General features: G+C 41.7%; 1 protein-coding gene across 7 annotated transcripts in view; it reads right to left on the reverse strand.

Moving 5' to 3' along the window:
• The window catches only part of DLG2 (discs large MAGUK scaffold protein 2), a 1,098,948-nt gene that overhangs the window by 219,452 nt on the left and 857,061 nt on the right, over positions 1–22,435 (reverse strand). For all 7 annotated transcript variants that reach the window (XM_054164548.1, XM_054164550.1, XM_054164553.1 and 4 more), the window contains 2 exons: positions 20,331–20,399; positions 10,088–10,244 (listed from right to left, as the gene is read on the reverse strand). In XM_054164548.1, coding sequence (XP_054020523.1) covers positions 10,088–10,244; positions 20,331–20,399 — 226 coding nt within the window. The remainder of the gene's footprint in view (positions 1–10,087; positions 10,245–20,330; positions 20,400–22,435) is intronic.

Below are 22,435 nucleotides of genomic sequence, written 5' to 3' on the forward strand. Positions count from 1 at the left end.
ATGCTTCTTTTGATGAAGCCCAGGATGTGATTGGCCTTGTGGGTGCAAGTGCACATTGTTGACTCATGTCCAGCTTCTCATCCACCAGCACCCCCAAGTCCTTTTCTGCAGGGCTGCTCTCAATTTTGTCACCCCCCAGCCTGTACTGATATTGAGGGTTGCCCTGACCTAGGTGCAGGACTTTGCATTTTGCCTTACTGAACCTCATGATGTTCTCCTTGGTCTACCTCTCCAGCTTGTCCAGGTCTGTCTGGATGGCATCCCATCCTTCAGTCTTCTCTCCACACCACTCATCTTGGTATCATTTGCAAACTTGCTGAGGGTGCAGCCAGTCTGTCTATATAATTGATGCAGATATTGAACAGAACTGGTCCCAATACAGACACCTGAGGGAGAGCCTTTTCCCTCCAAAAACAGTTCTATGACCCCAAGCACTGAGGTAGCATTGAATTAAACAACTGAAATCCTGTCCTTGAGCTCTACTTGGTAGTTTTTTCCGTATTTCCACACCCACAGAATACAGCAATGTGGCCTGGGAATCATAAGGTGGCCCTTGGCTTGTCTCGTGGCAAGCTCATGCTGAATTCCATGCAGCAACCATGAGGCAGCGTATCGGTGGATGAAAGGTAGATGTCTAACTGGATTCTTCAGCTCCACATGAAGTGTTCAGTACTCATGTTTTACATTACAACTGTCACAACATTCATAGTGTATTTGTGGCTCTGCACATTAGAGATGCTCTGAATAGATGGTGCTCCATGGTCCCCAATAAGGCATGTCTACTACAACCAAGGGAAAGCAAATAGCTCCTGTATTCTGGAAGAGTTTTTGCCTTCACTATTGTCCTGGTGGATCAATTACTTGTTCAGGAAAAGGCTACACCTAGCTATTGCCTTTTTTTGCCCCAAAGGTTCTCCAAAACCTCCCCCAACAAGTTCTTGCAGTATCCCCCAGATACCTTATTTAACGGGTGGCCAAGTTCTATTGTTTTGCAGTTTGTGTCATAGGATTTTTTTTAACCACTGAAGAACTTAAAATAGGATGGGCAGCAGAGCAGAATAATGCCTGGAGCCTGGTCTGTTCCAGCACCAGGCAAAAGTCCATCCTGGGGCAAACTTCTGAGTGAATAAAGTTCAGGGATGCAGCCATTTTGGCTTTCAGATCTGTGTTTTCCGTTTCCCTGTGCGTGAGGCTCGCAGCAAGGCGACACTGAAGGGTGTAAAGCTCACTCCAAATCTTCAAATTATCATTGTGACATAATTCTGTTTGACAGTCTCAAAACACAACTCTCTAAGTCAAAATGTTTGAACTGAATGTGAACTTTCTTGAAACTATTAGAAGTTGAAGAGCAAACAGTCTGGCACCAGATCACTTCTACTCACTGAGTAAATCGACTCTTTTAGAGGTAATGGATGATTTCATCACAGCAAAAGTAAGCAGCCTCTACCTGAGGCCAATTTGCTAGTTTTGCAGGACATATTGACAGCTAACACTGCTTGGCAAGAAGAGACATACCTTAGTCATGAGAATTGTTAGCATAATCTATTAGGTTCTGCTCAAGTGCTTGGAAATGCCAGAGTTAATTTAGGAACTAGTTACTGCATCAAGGCAATTGTAATACATGCCATAGACTGCAGACAGAGAGGGGCAGGGGGAGGGGAGAAAGAGAGGGGGATCCAGCTCAAGACAGATTCCTAGATTAATGAAAGACAAAAGGGAGCCATACAGTCACCAATGTACATAGTACTCCATCATACACAGGTGGTAAGTTTTCCCCCAGAAGCTCCATTAAGCCTGTATTTCAGAAAGTCATCTATTTTATTTTGAAGTCCCAAAGTGACAGGTCTACAAGCTTCTGTGTCAATATAATCCAGTTACCCTGACAACAAAACAAGTGCATCATGTTTCGAAGCTCAATATGTCTAAGCTCAGCTTCCAGCCATCAGATCACAGATATTTATCAACAACACTGAAAAATCAAGTTTGCCAGCACTCTCCTCTCCAATGATAAGTGTTGCCAGACGGTAGTGTTTACAGTGACCCCATTCATACTTTGTCATGAAGGATGCTTCCTTGACACAGGTTCTAAATGAGAAGTTGAAAAACCCCAACCAACCAACCAACCAACCAACCAACCAAAACCATAAAACCCCCAAACCCCAACTTTCTGCTTTAGCAAGCCATTTCTTTCAACACAGAAAAGAGGGAGTTTTGCAGTTGGTCTCTGTTCATCAGATGCCCGTTTGCCTTCTGAATTAGCTGTAACTTTAATCATTGTTGCTGTGGGCTTTCCCACAGCAGCCAGGAACGCGCAGTGGATTGGTTTGGAAGTTCATGTTACTTGTTGTGAGCTTCCTCATTCCCTTCCAACACAACATCATAAACTTTGTCACCACACTACATGGCCACTAAAGAGTAAATTGTGTTCCATTCTCCCTTTTCTAGGCATTCTCTCTTGCTGGTCAGAATGAAGTCTGGAATGATCCTTGTTTTTTCCACATTCCCCCCCAAAGAGAGCCAGCAACACTTGTTCAGTTCGGGTGGGAGCTATTTCAGTAAAGGGAAGCCGTGGCAAATTCACTGTAATCAATGAAAAGAAATACAGACTTTTACAGCACAATGTTCATCTCACCTGTATAAAATGTCTGTCTTGGGGCAAGGTAAGTTGTACTCCAGAAGTGGCTACGTTTTTCTGGCAGCTACAAAGGGAGCCTAAGCAGCTCTATTCCCTGAGCTTCCCAAAAGTAAGAAACCACTATGTGCACCAAAGGACTTTAATCTACCTGCCCTTCTTGTTGGCACGACCCTAAGACAGTACCTGTGCTCTCAGCTCCCTTTATCTCCACAGAGTTCGTTTTACTGATCTAGCACAAAGCCACTTTCCATCATTTACAGCAGTCCTGGCTAGCCAGGGAGGCCCCAGCTGCCTGGAGGCTGGCAAATGTGACACCCGTCACAAGAAGGAGCCAGGGAACTACAGACCTGTCAGTCTGACCTCTGTGCCAGGGAAGGTCACGGAGCAGATCATCTTGAGTGCCATCATGCAGCATGTGCAAGGCAACCGGGCAGGTCCTGCTTAACAAACCTGATCTCTTTCTATGGCAAGGTGACCTGCTTAGTGGGTGAAAGAAAGGGTTTGGGTTAGGCTAATCAGGATTTTTGTTGAAGACATAAAGGGAGATTTTATGGGTAGGCCACAGAATTTGATATACTTTGCCGTGCCAGAGGACAGTCATGTATCACCCACACCACCACAGGGAAAGGCATGGTCACCACCATCCTAAGGATAAGGCCAGAGCCTTTGCAGGTAATTCCTGTAAAGCAAAGGCTGTCATAATCCTAGTGCTGTTACACAAGAATCACAAACTGATGCTCCATGGAGAAAAAGAATCCAGGAGCTACAGAGATGATTCAAACATTTCCCAAGCAAGCTACAATTGGGAAAAAACCAAACACAAAACCACACAGAAAACTGAGAAGGAAAACAAATGGCATTTGCCACTTTCCTCAGTTTTGTAACTAAGTAGTTTTACTGCTTTTACCATGAGCAAAAAGGCATTTTAAACTAAAAGCTGAAAGCTTCTCTGCAACAAAGTGAGGGAGGCCTACCTGAAGCTCAGTTCTAAGTGAAGCAAATATAGAGCGTAAGTATTTGCTGCAGATGAGCAGAGAGCCCTTACACTCCGTGCTGCTCTATACACACACATTTGGGAAGAGAAACTGGAGATCACTTTTTCAAATGTATATTTCATTTTTGCTACAGATGTGAGTGAGAAGGTGGGCAGGAGATGTGTGAGAGAAACTAAGCAGAAGTGTTTAGCTGTTCATAAGGGAAAGCAAACCTCTCACAAAACGTGACAGCAGGACAATGTGCAGACACAAGACAAAATCTGATTGATGCAAGAAAATCACCTTCCCTCTAGAAAGGAGAGCTTTGTGTAAAAGACCAGGGACACTACCACAGCGAGATGCTTAAGCAATGACACGGCAAACCAGCCATATATCATGCCATGAACCAGTGACAGCAAACCCCACAGGACACCTCTGGTAGCCCTTTCCCAATGAATAGTTCTCTGATCTCAAAGTAGCAGTGGAAAAAAAGATAGTGTCTTTCCCTGTACACAAATACATCCTGGTACTGTGCTGGCTCAAAGGAAGATCATACAGAATTTGATTAACTTCATTTCTCTGATTCAGGTTAAAAGAGAGGGGAAAGGGAACATTGCAAGAGCAATGCCTGCAACATCCCAGTGCAGCCTATTCTTTTCCTATTATTTCAGCTGTTGCTGTTGAGAAATGAGCCTTCAGAAAGCTGGGTTTGTTTCCTCAAGGCAGCATGTGGCACGTATTGCTTGGGAGCAGCAGTCTTGCTCCCAAGCAAGCAGCCTCTTTTTTCCTCTTGGTTCTACTCTGAGGCTACTGGCCACACTTCATCCTGCCGTTGTGGACCACAAGACACTAAAGCATTCTTACAGGGGAATGAAATGAAGCTGATACTGCTTTTGTGCTCCACAATTTAATTTTACTTTTCTTTGTGATGAAGCAAGCATGATGTTAACTGAAAAAGCAAACATCTATGAGAAGGTCAGACAGGAAAGGTGAGAGTCAGTTAAGACACCAGTAGAGATATGCACATGTGCTAAGTGTTTGAGCATAAAGTCAATAGATCAATCCTGGCAATAAAACTCACAGAGTAATTCAGCTTGCTCTACACAACTAATAGTCAGACAGTTGAATCATTCTCTAGTCTCTATTGACTTTAATGGCAATCAGACAAGCATGTTAGATGTCGAAACTTAATCATCTTAACCTAAGGTTTAGTCTTGTCCAAAGACACAAACTTCAGTAGTTTCAAAAGTGAAGATTCAAATGCTAATATATAAATGAGAATATGGCTGCTAATCCACCTGACATCTCTCTTTCATACACAGTTTAACTTAGTGCATCTTATTGAAATCACTAAACTTGGGAAAACAAATGTCATAATAGGAATTCAAGGGGCAATATGCACCCAGTCTCTGTGTGCCCCCACTTTGCATTGGATGGGTTTTGAAGCATGCAGGGTAAGACACCCAAAGTAAGCAGGGATGTTTTGTTCTGCTGTTGATTTGAGGTTGTAGGGCAAAAAATAGTGTGCCAGTTTGTGTTTGAGTAGTACCATGTTCCTCCTCCTAGCTCTGCAGGAATCCCCCCTCTCCCCCCAGTTACACTGTGTTCGCTATGTATCTGTTTCCTAAGACTATGAGATGTATATTGCTGTGTGTTAGCAGGGATGCATGCACCCCACGAGGCCATTCTATAGGTATGGGTCTTGGACATAACTTGTTCTCATGCAGATGATTTTCAGTAAGCAGTGCTGGGTTCCCATTGCTGTTGTAGCAGGCAATGTGCCCCTTAGTACTGGAAGAGGCATTTTAAACTTCAACAATGGCATCAAGGAACATTACTAGTTTTTTATTTTCTTTTAATGGGAGACTGCATTTGCCTAACAGATGGAGAACCTGGGTTAGATCAGAGTTTAAGTAGCTTCTAAGTCTAGACTAGTCCCAGACTTCTCCCACGATTTTAAATAACTCAATTAACATACTAACACTTCATTTCCACTGCTTTAAAACTGAAATAAAACTTCCATTGACATTCCGAGTGACTTGTCTGGGATATGCACATCTGAGATCCAAGTTAATCCATGTGTACACAGCACTGAGCAGTCTTGGTACCAATTAGTACTCACAATGCTCCTCGATAATATTTAAATTATAGTTAATAAGAGGACAATACTACAGGGAGGGATGTATCATCTCACAGAGATGAACACGTGGTGGTGATGCATGCATCATTACATTTTAAAGACATGCAGAAGCAGTAAGCAAAATGTAGTTAATTTGGTGGTAATCCACAAGAGAATCACTGAATGCTAGGAGTTGGAAGGGACCTGCAGAGATCGAGTCCAACATCCCTTGGTGTTTTGTGTTCACGTGGGTTTTGAAGATCTCTGGAGAAGGAGACTCCACAATCCCCCTGGGCAGCCTGTTCCAGGGCTCTGTCACCCTCCCAGTGAACGTTTTTGCTCATGTTAAGATGGAATTTCCTGTGATTGAGTCCATCGCCCCTCATCCTATAACTGAGTATGAATGAAAAGAGACCGGCTCCATCCTCCTGACAGCCACCCTTCAGACAGTTGTAGACATTGATAAGGTACCCTCCTGGCCTTCTCTTCTCTGCACTGAACAGTCCTGGGGTCTCTCGGAATGCATTTCATCAAGAAGAAAGCACCATTTCAAAATTCCTGCCTTTCAGGGGAAAAAAGCCCAGCTCATCACGAGTGGAGCTCATTCGGCTTTCTGCTCTCTGAAATGTTTTACCCCTTGAAACAGAACATTATCCAATACTCTTCAGCTTGCCGTCAAGAGAGGATTCGTTTTGTCTCTCTGCACAGAAGCATCGGGAATACCTAAGCTGTAAACACTTCCAGCCAGTTAAAGGCGAAAGGGGAAGCGCAGCGTTCTCGCTGCGTTCCCGGAGGGGTCGGCTCTCCCGAAGGCAGCGCTGGATGATTACTGATTCTGTGCTGCCACCTGGTGGCACGTCGGGAAAATAACCGCAAATAGCCCTCCTCACAGGAGTTTCTGTACAGTATTTCGCAGAGACCCCGGAGGGCTGTGCGCTTGGACCCCTTGCTATCATACCACAGAATCACAGAATACACCCGGTTGGCCTTCCAGTATCTGAAGGGGGCCTACAAGAAGGCTGGGGAGGGACTTCTTGGGATATCAGGTGGTGATAGGACTAGGGGGAATGGAATGAAGCTGGAGGTGGGGAGATTCAGACTGGACATGAGGAAGAAGTTCTTCACTGTGAGAACGGTGAAGCCTTGGAATGGGCTGTCCAGGGAGGTGGTTGAGGCCCCATCCCTGGAGGTGTTTAAGAGCAGGCTGGATGAGGCTCTGGCCAGGCTGATCTAGTGTGAGGTGTCCCTGCCTATGGCAGGGTGTGGTTGAAACTAGATGACTGCTGTGGACCCTTCTGACCCTGACTGATTCCATGATTCTGTGATCATCCAGTCATCCAGCACTAAAGGGTCAACATGTCCCTAAGCTTCTGGTCCACACAGTGCTACATAACAGCAAGCAGGCAGAAGAAGCAGCAGAGAGCAGCAGAGGGATTTACCCAAACCTTGTAGGTTGACTCTAGGACTACATGTGCATCTAGTATATCACCCAAAGGCAATGCATATTCCTAGCATTGTTGGGGTTTGTTCATGGATTTGCAGTCTATTAACACATTTGGATAGCTACCTTCCCAAAGGTGGGCACACACGTCTCTCAACCTGTCAGCACTTTGCTGTATTCACAGCACAGGCATGAACTAGGAAAGTGCTGTGATCCTCTTCTTCTATGTGGGAGAGAGAGGCTTAACAAATAAAATAAAATCCAGCATCTTACCTAAGGTCACATCAAAATCAGTAAAATCAGAGCACTAAATCCAGATCTCCCAAGTTTAAATCACTAGTAAGTGATGGCTTCCTGTTGGAAAGAAATCTAACCAAGCTGGAGTTAACTGTCTGGCTCTGTTCCTGGTAAATTAAATTTGTCATGTTTTGAGAAACAAATAGGAAAACTATTTCTGTAAGAAAAGAAGTGCTTCTGAGGGAGGAGGCAGGAAAGAATAAAGAGAGGAAAAACATACCTCATGAAATTAAGGTATCTGGGACCCTTCACCAGTCGATGGTCTAAGATTAACTAGGTCTAAAAGGATGTGCATGAAATTAGTTTCATTTTAATGTGGAAAAATAGATTCTTAATAGCCAATTGTAACTAAGTCAGCCAGCAGTGCCTGACTTGGTGATTGCCTGGGGACATGCACACAGTCTAATTTAGTAGTAATTTCCATCCCTCTCTGCTCAATGAACAAATAAACTACTCTTGCATGACAACTAAATGCTGCAGCAACACTGGTCACTTCAATTAGAGTGGATGGGCAACACAGCTAGAAAACAGAAGAAAATCAAAGTGAAAACACCAACCCTGGCAGTGTTTTAACGTGCTAAATATACTCCCACTTAAAAATGAAGGAAAATGGACTTCTAAATTTGTGTCTGAGATGCTGGACTTCTGAATGCAGTACACTGTGAAAGGCTTTGACCTCACAATGTTCTTTCAGTCAGCCTCATTTTTCTGCATCTAGCCAAAGAAAAGGGAATTGCATAATTGTCCTGAGGAAATTTCCATTTCTGTTCTGTGGGTTTCTTCTCTGTATTCTTCTTGGCATTTTTCTTCCTTAGCTCTTTATGCTGACAACCTTATAAAAGTCTCTTTTACTTTTATGACTGTTTCCTACAAACTTTTTACTCAGGGAGCTCTTTAAGACACCTAAACATCTTGCACTTGCACTTGCACTATTTTAATTATTATATTTTCAAGGACTATGTCTAGAGAAATATGCTATTACAGTCCTCACAGCTTCAGCTCACTGCATCCCTGTGGTGTTAACAAGCCATACTTTCAATATTTTGCAAAGCAGCCCCAGCCAAATTTTCACAGAATAGCCCAAGAGATTTCTAGGCAATGCAGGAAAACCAGTCCTAGCTTCCCAGTGAAGGGATTTGAACATTGACCAGGAAAGGGCTGCATAACTATGCCAAAACCCACCCAGATTTTAGCCATCTTCCACCCTGACATTAACCAAAGTACAGAATGGAATGGAATGGAATGGAATGGAATGGACTGGAATGGACTGGACTGGACTGGACTGGAATGGAATGGAATGGAATGGAATGGAATGGAATGGAATAGAATAGAATAGAATAGAATAGAATAGAATAGAATAGAATAGAATAGAATAGAATAGAATAGAATTAACCAGGTTGGAAAAGACCTTTGAGATCATCAAATCCAACCTATCATCCAACAACTAAACCATGGCACCAAGTGCCTCATCCAGTCTCTTTTTAAACACCTCCAGGGATGGTGACTCCACCACCTCCCTGGGCAGCACATTCCAAAGGCCAATCTCTCTTGTGAAGAATTTCTTCCTAACATCCAGCCTAAACCTCTCCTGGCACAGCTTAAGACTATGTCCTCTTGTTCTGTTGGTGGTTGCCTGGGAGAAGAGGCCAACCCCCACCTGGAGACAACCTCCCTTCAGGTAGTTGTAGACATCAATAAGATTCACAGGGACAGAAAGCACAACAGTGAGAGCGAGTGTGATGCTGCAACCCAGTGGGTCCATCTCTCATTTGGGATGGATCACTCCTGTTTCACCTCTTTGTCTTAAGGCTATTTATGTACTTTGCATAACAGTTTGGGATAGTTTCTTTTTTCTGTAAGGGGCCATAGCGTGAATAGATATTCAACTACATTTCCAAGGTTTGCAGTGTCATTTGAGATCCTTTACATTCAGATTGTTGCAGTCAAATAGTCAATTACTTGACAGAGCCTAAGACATAATGATCTGGTTTTCAAATGTATGCTGTCAATATAAACATGAAAGAAATAATGTATTTTTTTAGGCTAAGTATGCAAAATACAACCTCAGGCTGCAAAGCCTTTTATCCTCTCAAATTTGAAAATGAATTTCAGAATGATCATCAAATTCCTTAGAGGCACAGAAATAATTTCCATAACCTAAATATCTTCTTCTTGCAGTTGGCCATTTGCAAAGCCACCAAGAGCACACTAGATGGCACCTCCAGTCCAGAGGATTTCATCCTGTTATACTTGCTCAAAGAAAAGGTGAAGTTGAGAAGTATCTTGAGATTCAGGAGTGTATGTTGGGCAAAATGAGACTGGATGATGGGCTACACTGGGAGATGCTGGTGTCTGCACCGTCTTTAGACCCTCTCTGTGGTGTTGCCACATTGTAGACAGCATTAAGCAGTGAAATGTCTCATCCTGAGCTAAGTGCAAGTATCAACATAAACAAGTGCTACAAAACCCAAGAGTAAATAAACAGAGTATTAGGGGACAAACTGTTTGCAGATGGTATTTCACAACGTGGAAACCAAAGAGACTTCTCTGTGTGTCCCTTGCAGTGCAGACAAAGAAGAAAATGAAGTAGTTGGGCAGCCAAGCCCGGCGCAAACACTTACAGACAAAATTTGGTCTCCTCGCTGCAGTTCTCCGCTGAGGTCGGCAGGCCCGCCTGCTAGGATGAAAGACACGAAAATGCCTTCCCCATCTTCTCCTCCCACAATGTTAAAACCGAGTCCTGTGGAGCCCTTGTGCAGGATGATTTTTCGAGGCTCTCTGCATAGAAACAAAAGGATAACATTGATCCCTGCAAACCTCAGTAGGTGCACATCTCTCAAGGCATCTGAACCACGCTCTGGTTTGCTTAAGACGCAGTGGTCCGTCATTGCCTGAAGAAACCATTTAATAAGTGACACAAATCTGTTACCTGGGGAACAGACAAGTTTGGAATTAACCAGCTGCTTTTTTTTCCCCACCCATGGCTGAATCCAAACATCTCTATTAATTTCAGCCCTCTGGAGGAGTAATCCTTGCTGATGTAAGTGACAGATTTATTTACAGAGAAAACAAAACCCTGATGACATGTGTTACAGTCTCAGTTGTAGCAATAATGTATATACAAACAGAATCAATCTTTCCCCCCCCCCCAGTTCTAGTCTTGCTTTTTAAACAAATGAACAAAGGGAAAATTCAAAACTGTAGGTAAAGCACCAAGTGTGTTTGATCCTGACAGACCAAGCCAAGAGAGCAAAATCTCCTGAAAAATCCCAGTTTCACATCATTAGGAGCTTACAATTGTAAAGCCACGCTGGTTCAGAAAGTCGATCATTATGGTGCAAATCAATACAAAATAATGGCTGCATCTCATGCAGCACTTTCTGCCTGTAAATTGAATATATGCCCCACAGGATGGAAACATAATAACACACGTTTAATGATGGGAAAACCTGTATCCAGAAAGAGATGACTTTCCTAAGCAATCAAGGTACCATCCTTGAGAAAGCATCCAAAGTATTCCCATTCCCAGTTACTACATACAAGGCCTCAGGTCTGCATCTCCCTTGGATATCAGCACACAAAACTGTAGGTATAAACACACACCATTTACTGGTACTTACCCCATTTCAAATCCCTCTAACAACTTACTCTCCATAAAAAGTGTAAACACAGTGTTATATCAGTATGTTGAGTCAATCTTAAGCCTAGTCTATGTGTGACACACACATGTACATAGTATCATAGTATCAGTCAGGGTTGGAAGGGACCACAAGGATCTTCTAGTTCCAACCCCCCTGCTCCTCACAAAGAAATGTTTTTGTCTTCTAATTCTCAGTGTTCACAAACAGAAGTTACCAGCAAAATGACAACTGTAAACACAGACAGGTGTGCAGAAACATGCTCCAGAATGCCTCTTGTGACAATGACCCAGTGTCTCCTCTGCACTACACAGCACTCCTACATCAGATGAATAGTTATTGCAGTTCCATTTTGTTTTTAAAGAAAAGGAAAAAAAAAAAAGGGGGGGTGGGGAGGGGGAGAGAGAGAGAGAAGAGATTAAACAAGGCGTGTCTTATTTAATCTGAATTCTTATAGCTGTAGACATGGAGACAATTTCTCCATGATCATTCTGAAATCAGTAAGTGCTTGTTCGTCTTTCCCGGCGCTGTTCAGACTGGATCCCCAGCTTGAGCACGACCTTTAAGCAACAGCTCAATTTTCTGACACTGAAGTTTAATGATTTTTGAAAGCAAAACCACAAGCAAACTTATTGGTAGCATTTTAATGGTGATTGTAATCTTTAGTAAAAACATTAGTCCTGCTCCACATGGTCCTCCATTTTATAACTTGTTCTTAACACAGTATAGTCAGAAAGCCTGTTGAATATGCAGCTGTGACAAGAAGACTGAGCATCTAGAGTTTGGATACCCTTGATGTATTTTAAACCAGTCAGAAAAGAAAGGGAGTTTTGGTTTGGGTTTTTTTTTTTTGCTGTTGATTTGCTTTGTAGCAACAGCTTTAGCACCTGCTTAAGCACGTGTGTGTTAGACATAATGTAATGCAGATCCAGGAAGTCTAAACAGGATTTTAATTAGGAAGCATGGCCTGGGGGTTGAAGCAGAACTAGGACAGCAAGCTGGAAGCGTGGATTCCTCTCTTTTCTTAGCCCATGCACTGCTGAGTGATCTTGGCAAGTTGTTTGTTCTTCCAGCTTCAATTTCCTCATCCACAAAATGATATGGTGACACTTGTCATCTCTGAGCCCTGCACATCCAAATTCTTTGCCAGTGCTGAGCTGCTGACATTCTTATTTACCTCAATATTGAGGAAAAAGAGGCAATAAAGCCAAACACATTTCCATGCTCTGCTGCTGAGAAATCAGAGGAGCTCTTGTTCAAAATGCAGCTGAGTATTTCCACATATGACAGGCAGCTTGGATCATAAAGTTGAAAGCCAGGGCTATGGGCAAAACTAGGTCAATACAACTGGGTATCCACTGAATAGTAAGCTGTGCAGCTCCACAAAACGTTGGCCCAGTTATTAATCCCTGTCTCTCATCAAGTCAGCAGATTTATGCCCAAAACGCTGTCAGTGCTCTTTTGTAACTTTGGCCTTTTGACAGCAAAATTCACATTCTGCTCTTGGATGAGTGTGTGCAGAGGAAGCTCAAACAACAACGGGGAAATGTCAGAAGCTGTGATTAGAACACAATGAGGTTTGGCTCCTGCCTTTCAGCTTAATCAGGTCACTTTGGTCATGGCCAAAATTTGGCTGTATAGAGACTGGCCAACCACGACATGTGCGCGCCCATATTTCTTTCGTATCTGAGTGTCCTGCAAAACCTGCAAGGTGGATTTGGCACACACAAGTGGTGGTGTCATGATCGCAGGAATAACCTTTAGCCACGGCTGTACCGCACAAACTGCAGGCAGTAGAAGGTCTATGTGACTCCACCATACCACAATAAATCACTAAGATTTTTAAAAGGTGTCATTGCTCACACTTGTCAGTGTAAAAATGAACAAAACTTCTCTTATTGTAATAAAGTACATTTTTTGTAGTACATTGCGAAGTTAAAGTAGGAAAAAATCTCTTAAGCAAATAAACTACAATAGCCGTCACTGACCAGGGGATCTCCTAAGAGTAACGCAGAGTTAATGGTCAGTGCTTTCCCCACGCTCTAAGAAAAGGCTAGTTTTGATGCAGCTGAAAGCCAGGATATTATGTACTGATTCACCGGGCACAAAAGTTGATACTCAATGTTTTCAATGTGATGGTTAGGAAGAGCTAACAAAAGGTGTTCCAACTTTTCTTCAATATTTGGGAAGCAATATTAGGAAAAACTCTCTCTATTAAAATTCTTTATGAGTGTAATTCCAACACACATGAACGAATGCAGATCAGTTCTGCCAAGGAGGGAACAAAGACTTAAAGACGACACGGCGGTGAGAAGCAGGACATGAAAGGAAAGTAACTGAAACGTGAGTGAGGTCTTCTTGCAGTGAATGCAGCAAGTAGAGCCGCGCAGTTCTCTGCAGAAGGCAGCAACTCGGGCATAGGTAATGCCAGAGAACCTCTTTTGAAAGTTCACTGCTTTGTCTGGAGGACAATAGGTGGCAATCTGGAGCCATCTAGGGAAAAGGAACAGCGTTTCTGAAATGCAGATTTCTGCCTCCAGCTTTGACTACTTATCCCATTTACAACTTATTCTGTAATAAACGTGGCTGAAGGTAAGTTTCTAGGTGCTAACAAAGCACACCAGCGCTTTAATTCTGTGCGTGTGTGTGGTTTATGCCCTCCTGCAGCTTTGTACCAAACACAAACAGAGAAGAGCAGCAGGGGAAATCAGGCAGAAATTAGAAAAGAGTGTGAGATGAAAACTGACAGAAGGCAGCAGAAGGGAAAAACATACCAAAGAAACCAAACAAAAGCCCCACAACAGCAACAAACAAACAAAAAACCAACAGCGAGCAGGATAAAGGCAGGCTGGAAAGGAGAACAGAGCAGGAACTAGAAATGTAGAGAAAGAAGAAAGGAAGATTCACTATAATAAAGCCAGGAGCAAAGAAGCAAATAAAGTGCTGAAATCCACACAAATTTACGGGCTCAGAAATCAATCAGAGAATCAATTTGGATGGACTTGGTAACTCGCTTCAGGGAAGGCATCAGATTAGCTGCTGCAGAGCATGGTATAAACTGCTGGCCTGATGTAAGAGCAAAATATTATTAAAGTAGTATTTGAAACCAGTGAGTAGTAATAGATCAGAGCAGCTGAAACTTTAGCACTTAAGAAAATTTCTCCTGTCATAAAAATGCGATTTTAAAAGCTACATCAAAAAGTGAGGCATTGTTCCTCCCCTGAACCACTTTCTTTTGGCTCATGTTTGTTTTATTTGCCCATTAGCTTGAAAATCTCTAAGTGTTTTGTAGTTATGATAGCTGTACTGAATATTTGTTTACTCTTTTACAAGAAAATGACAAGAGAGTAAACCTGAGCGCCCCTCTCCTTCGGAAGTCTGTGAATCTGTAGTGATTAGAGATTCAATTTAGGAGATTACAAACAGGACTGATAAATGAAGGAAAGGAGCTTTCTGGAAACAAGTAATTCTTATAATAACTAAGTGAAAGAAAATCCATTTTTAATTTGCTTATTTTGTGCTGCTGGCTACATGCAGAGCACAGTCAGTTTTAGTATTCACCTCACACTGACAGCTCCATCTTTCTCTTTCTTTTGCACCATCTATAAAATTGGGGCATTGAAATGATTTTATGCTTTTTGCAGCATCTACAGAATTACCTTGGATGCTTTCAAATATCAGACCCTAGAGACTTTGTCAGTAACAGGCAGTCAATGAAGTATCCCAAATCAGCAGGGAGTTTGAAATATGACTTTGATCTCACTCTGGGTGCAGGTTTTGTGTTGTTTTGGTGTAGGTTTGTTTGTTGTTGTGTGTTGTGTGGTGGCTTTTTTGTTAGTTTTGCTTTTGGATTGGTTTGGTTTGCACAAGCACATGCACAAGCACATGCACATGCACAAGCACATGCACAAGCACACGCACATGCACATGCTGATTTGGTATTATAGTAATGCACAACATAGAAAGCCCAAAGGAATATTCATTTCTCTTACTGCCTGCATTAGGGCAGCATCCAATCTCCAGCTAAGAACCCACACCCTCTGTACAAAACACTACACACACATCACACAACAAAAAACATTTAAGCTACTTAAAGTAATTAATAGCAGGAGGGAAAGTGGAAGTAGAGAGAAATTGTGTCCATTGGTTAAAGTCACACATTAGTCATACATGAGGGGGAAAAACATAATCTGAGGGATTAAAGCACTTTTGAGCAGTGTGGTGTTTGGCTTCTGACAACTCATTGTAAGAGCACTGAGCTACTCCTACTTAGAAGAGTGAGTTGGCTATCCAAGCCATTTTTTTTCAGTACAATTCTCATGCTTCAAAAACCCCAGTAAATAACTGCACATTTATTTCAGACAGCCAAAGGGCATTCAAACTGGAAGGACCTAGAAAAGGTGATTCAACTAGACTGAGCATTCTTCACAGCACTTTAACACAGAAAGCTAGGATGGACAGAGAATGTGCCAGTGTGTAGAATGATTTAAAATGTGGGTAATCAGACAAGAGAGAATTTGAAATCTTAATGTGGTGGAAGGCCTGGAATATGCACACACACACCTTTTAAAAAGGCTTTAGAGTTCAGGCAAAACCAAATTTACTCAGCTGATTTAAATTTTATGTTACACATCCTACAACTCTGCTTCACAATAGTTCAGAGAGAAATCCATCTGTACTGCTGTGCCCTATTGTTTTACTGCAGCATCATCTCTGTGGCATCCTGGCTATTATTTTTCCCTTTGCTGTTCCCCTTTTAGGCTTGGCAAAAGATTTTCCATCACGATGTGAAGCAGCACTACCCCTGCCTTCTTGCCCAGCCCTCCCTCTGATCTGTCTTTGTTGTGAGGTTTCCAAAACACCATGAGCTGGCAGTGGTAGGAGTTGGCAGACCTTCCGTTCCCCGGCCCCCAGTCCTTGACCATCTCAGAGCCTAGGAGAGGCTGACTGAACGCAAGAGTGTTGCACCTGACCCAGCACTTAGTCTGATCCCTGATTTGTGAGGTTAACTTCTGATTGAAAATAACAAAAATAAGGAAAATTTCCTCTTATTTATTACTGTCAAATTGACCAGCACAGTCCAGAGGGGTAAATTTGCCTTCTTAAACTCAGACAATGTCTTGGTCACGTGCAGAGTGTTCATTTTCATTGCATGTACTTGAAATATTATTTCGTTTTACTAAGCATTGCTTTACTAGCATCTAAGCATTCAGCCTTTAATGAGATATTAATTTATCACATAGCAAAAGGCAATTTTGCTTACTACAGTTACCCATTCTCCTCACAACAAGTATTCTATCTGCTTATCTGACTAGTTTTCTTGGCATTGCTTGCTGATTAAATGTTGGCAGTAACTCTAGAAGCAATACTTTATCCTAACTTTAATGCTGACTACATTTTTAATGCATTTATTTTGCAAACATCATGTCTAACTTGTCACAAACTTTGAAGTATATTTAATATGAGAGAACCTACTGGGAGCCAGGCTTCAACCTGACTGATGCATGCATGAGTGCACTGGCTTACACTTTATTTGTTTTCTGGGAACCCCTCTGGACTTTAACAGTCTTTCATTCTGCCTTTTGTAGAGGCCTGCACACGAGGCAATGTCTCCTGCTTACAGATAGCAGGATGGAATTGGCATACAGGAATAAGCTCTTATTTAAAAAACTGGCCTATATTTTTACCATGACAGCTGAAGCTGACTTTAAACACACAGGAATATGTCTCTTAGATTTGAGGAAGATGACTGCTCTCTAGAGTGACAATGTAGGACAGCTAACATGCTCTTTAATTTTGAAGGGGAAAAGATTATTCCAATACATTTATTCATTTCCACTTTGTCTCACAGAAGCACTTGTGTCTCTTTCCTGATCCAGGAGGTATGTTATTTACATGCTAATAATAAAACCAAATCTTTACAGCTACATCTCTGTTCCATCTGCTACACCCAATCCAGGCAACTCCATACTGAAAAGGTTGCTTTGTATCTTGCATTTGAAACTATTGGTTCCATATTGCAACCACTTTTCTATAAGCTATTCCTTACAGCATTTGATGGCTTTATTTACCATGAATGCTCTAACACTTCAGTTTGCAAACAAAGCTCGCTGCGGTGGAAGCGGTGACAGCAACGACACTGCACTGTCAGGAGACAGGAAGTGTTCAAAGGCTAAGAGAGTACCTAAAAATAGCAGTGCCTCTAAGCCATGTTTTGAAATATCAATACAGTCTGTTACTAGCAAGCATCCAAAATTACTTCAGACAAGACACTTCTGAAACACAAAGCAGTCTGTAATATCTGTCCTATTCAGAGTAAACATTCTTACCCTTAGTCATGGTTCAAATGTTTATTTATATATAAATATTTATATATATTTGAGATACTCAGTCATGCTGATAAATTCACTTAAAATTCCCATCAAAACACTCTGATCAAGCTGAAATCCCAGTTCGTAAGCAGCTCAGCAGCAGAGATGACTGGTAGCATATAAAATACAGTTTAGTCTGAATGCCAGCTCCAGAGAGGAGGCTATCACACGCCACTAGCATTATAGCTTCATGCAGCAGTACAGTAGGACTCCCAGATGACAGGATTTAGTTTTCCTCCAGTATTTTTCCTATTTTGAATATTCACAGTTAAAAACTATCCATTAAAACCATTAAAAAACCCAAACCAAACAAACCAAACAGCCAAAGCCTCGAGCCAGCAATGTTTTCACATGGAGACATTAGAGCGTTCTTGTTTTGAAACCATGCAAACAAACCATTAGGGAAGTTCCTAGTTAGACCTCACCAACAATGGCATCAAACACCTGTGAAGTCCACGCTTTTGTGCACTTAGCAAATCAGTTCACCTCATGTATCTTGTGAAGAATATATGGCTTGACTGGAAAGAAAATTTAATCTTTAAAGACTTCTTTATTTTTTTTTACCTTGATACTACTTTTTTTTCCCGCCCCCCCCCCCCCCCCCATTTTTTTTGTATTTTGCATTATCTAGTTGAAAAAATTCAGCTTTTGAAAAATCTGCTCTAGCCAGCTCTCAATTTGGACATATTCAACGGGGGGGAAAGAAATAAATGCCAACCAATGCAGTTCCCCCTGCATTACTTTAACCCTCCTGTAGTTAGTTTCTCCTTCACAGGACCCAATAATTACCTTACTTCAGAGGCTCGGTGTGACTACACAGTCAGTCAGACAGAGCCAGCACGCAGGCCACAAATCTAAGCGTGTGCTAGGCATGCCTTGCAGGTAAAGCAGGCATTTACAAAGTGCATCAAAGTGAGGCAATGAGTCACCTAAATACAGGACTCGAACTGATGGAAACCTGGGTCCTACAAGAGAGAAATAACTCTGTTTTGACCTCAAATTGCATTAGCTATAAGCACACTTAATAGCATGGACTTCACAAAAACATTAGAATAAACTGAACTTTAACATAATGAAATATTTAGGGCTGAGCTGATTACTTCTTTTTGTCCAGTGGTGTGGCAGGCTAACAGAGCCACTTTCCTACGTGAAATGAAAGGTAACTCAGTTTAAGTTGATCAGTAATAATTACAAGCCAGATCTTCTTCAACCTCCTGAGCCGCAGGAGACCTGCAATATCAGTTGCAGATTTCCTGTGCTCTAATGACTCATACACAATATATGCAAGTTGTCTACATGGCCAGTACAGATCCTGCAGTTTAGCTAAAAATCCATGCAGACAGACTGATTTACAAATTTTACCAGGAGCTTTAACCTACAGGGTACCTGCTGAGTGATGGAGCCCAGCAGACCAGGTCAGAGACATCACAATAGAATGTCTTTCCCTAAATCTCAATTTAGCAATTTTTTTTTAATCCAATCCTCATTTTAATTAATAAACTTGTTCTTGAAGCTCAGTATGATTTCAAATATCCATTTATTAATGATCTAATTTGTCTAAAACCCAGGAGAATTCCTTATGACTCTCTTTGTTCATTAGAGAGATAAATGAAAGGAATCCATAATGAGGATGTTGACATATTTAGAGAGATTGCCCAGAACTTTTGTACTGTCCACAGCTGGCGATGGTCACAGTTCCACCAAAGTCCCTGAATAACCTGATCCAACTTGAGATTAGCCTTCCTTGTTTTGAGCAAGGAAGTTGGCGGATGAGGGCTTCATATATAGAATTACTTTCTAGATGACTTTAGCCCTTAAGCCCTATGCACGTTTGCTGTAGGAATTTTATTGTTCACCCATGATTTCAATGAATAATTACTGCAGCCATCCTACACATTTTAAACAAAAGCTTAAACTCTCAGATGCAGGTAAAAGAAGAAAATTGAGATGTAGAAAAAACATTTCAGGCTTCACTTAGGAGTGGAATATTTCACATATCTACCATTTTATTTTCTGGCTGTACCACATTAAAGTTGTAACACAAAATACAACAAGGTCACATCTTTCCTCTGTGAAGAGTGTCAGTATTATCAGAAGAAAGGCAGGCTTTGATATAGGACCTGAGAGCAGCTGATGACAAATTATTACCAATGTCTACAAAATAATTCAAACAATTCCACACTTCTGTAGGAGAGAAGAAACAAATCCTTTTTTTTTTTTGGATAAACTATGCCAGTCAGTGCACCAAAATCTAAGTGCTTCAGTGTTAAACACCAGGTTTATAATACCTTAAAGATGCAAAAATCTTAACTGTGTTTGTGAATTAGACATATTTCCCCCCATTATTTCTGTTAAAATGTTGTCAGCTAAGGAGTCAGAGCTCTGCTTCTACAGTCAACACAGCAATGTACACAGACATGCACCAGCACAGGGTTATTGTTCTGAATACTACTTTATCTTTACTTTGGGACACTGCTTTGCAAAAAGAGCTCATGCATACATTAAGAAAATAGAGAAGGCTTCACTGGGTATGTCCATGATTAGTGAGAACAATTTTACAGGTAACACATGTAAATATTGACAGTGGTCAGATGAAATGCATTAAAGAGATTGTAGTTAATCTATCATCTCCATGACAGATCCTCCCATCCCCAGGAAAACCAACCCTTCCAGTATAAGTATCTAGGAAGGATAACACTCATTTGAAGTGTATTTATTTTTTCATCTGGCAGGCTTAAACACTGTGGTATGTAAAACCACATCTAGTTAACAGCTATGTGCATGTGAGTAGTTCAGCATCTGCCTTAGGGGTATCTGAGAGCTCTACAGGCAGCTTCAACAGAGAATCATCTTACCCTTCCACTGAAATGGTCCGCTGCAAGCTCACTGTGGGTGGACGCGTTGCAGTGCTGTGCTGGGAATGACTGTGCGGCCAAGGAAGAATAAAGAAAAGCATTCGTTAAAGAAGTAGAAGTTTCTCTGGTTTTTATTGTCTCTAGTGGCTTAGCTAATGCCAAAGCAGAAATATCAGATTGTTTTACATGTCTAAAGCATTTTGACTTCAGGGATGCTTGTCTCTTCAAAAAAGAAAAGGGCTCAACCTCCCATCTCGTGCTTAAAATCAGGTTTCGTTCCTCATTACGAGCAGACAATGAAGAGAGTGAGCTCCTTATCTTATTATTTGTAAAAAACATGCATACACACACAGTTCAGTGACTTAAATTAGATGGAAATTGTTCTGCTAAGTATACAAAGCATGAAACACAAAGTTAATTTCAGAGCAGAAGGTAAAAGAGTAAATGATGTCATCAGCCTAATTATCAGCGTTTCTCAGGCAGAATGCTTGGTGAGAGAGGACATGCACTGCTATATGCACACCATGATGGCACTTCAGATTTTACACATTTCAGCCAACATTTGCTGTTTCTATCAGATTTTAAGTAGGTTGAGTCTTTCCACATGAGATTTTATCAATCTAAGACACATTCAGACAAAAAGAAACATGGTATTTTCCCAGCAAAACACAGAGTCTCTGAAAGGAAAATATTTTTGACTGAAAATCCTGAGGCCTATTGGCTTCTCATGTCATCATAACTAAGGGACCTCAAAAGCAGTCATCCTGCTGCATACACCAAAGAGAACAGCACTCTATATGTTAGCTTCAGTATTGTACTATTGTATAACAGCATTGCATCATAACTATAAATAAAACATCATAACTATAAATATAAATGGATAGCAACACATCAGCAAGCCAGAGGTACTGCTGTGAGAAAAAGTGGCATTGCTTATGCAAGGAATAGATAAATAAAGCAGAAGCATCTGAGTGTATCTTCTGATTACTTTAAATGGCTACATCACACAGTGAGGCCCAGGATTAATAATGCAAAGTACACATTAAAAATAAATCTTTTTAGCTCAGTTTTGTACTACTGATTCTACTAACTGCAGATTTTGTCTTGCTTCCAAGATTTGCGTACAGCTCAAGCCGTTTGTTCAGAAGAAACACATCTGATTATCCTTAAAAGCTAAGACATTCACCATTAGTGAGCAACACATCTATTTTGCATGTATTTTATCCCGTGGCACTGCCAATGCTGTCTGCCTGACAGCAGGGATAGGATTTTCTGTGCAGCACACTGCGCTGTGACACATGATACCATGCCACAGGACAGATGAAAGAGCTGCTGGTGTTTCCTGTTGCAGCCATTGGGTTCTTGTTTCATGTTAGTGAACTGCTGTACTCATCCTTACTCTGAGTATCACAGAAGGTTTGTAGGAAAGTATATCAGAAGAGCTACTGAGTTCTACATGAGTCTGTCATCGTGGTGTGAACAGAACAGCGGAGCTGGACAAACATTCCAGAGCAGAATTAGAATAGAATAGAATAGAATAGAATAGACCAGGTTGGAAGAGACCTTCGAGATCATCGCATCCAACCCATCATCCAGCACCACCTAATCAACTAACCCATGGCATTAAGCACCCCATCCAACCTCCTCCTGAACACCTCCAATGATGGTGACTCCACCACCTCCCCAGGCAGCCCATTCCAATGGCAATCACACTCTCTCTGTAGAACTTCTTCCTAACCCCCAGCCTAAGCCTCCCCAAAAGAATCAGAACAGAATTTTCTGATGTTGGTTACAATTGCACATTAAGTTTGCATCTTGCAATTGACCCAGGATGTGTATTTTTAAACTACCCTTTTTTTAGTATTTATACATTTTAGAATTTCTAAAGTTCACTTTGTGTCTCATCTCCTGTCCCTCTCCCTCTAGAGAGCTGGAAGGGAACACACGTCCTTATGCTCCTCTACTGGCTTCCCGTGCAAAATTAATGAAGAAGGGAACAGCCTGTTCCCTGAATTTCCCCCCTGTATACAGGAGATCCAAGTGGCACAGCAGAGCCATCATTCCTCCGTCTCTTTCTTGCGCAGTTTGACTCTCAGAAACTTTAT

The sequence above is a fragment of the Dryobates pubescens genome, chromosome 10, assembly GCF_014839835.1.
Source record: "Dryobates pubescens isolate bDryPub1 chromosome 10, bDryPub1.pri, whole genome shotgun sequence".
Lineage (NCBI taxonomy): Eukaryota > Metazoa > Chordata > Aves > Piciformes > Picidae > Dryobates > Dryobates pubescens.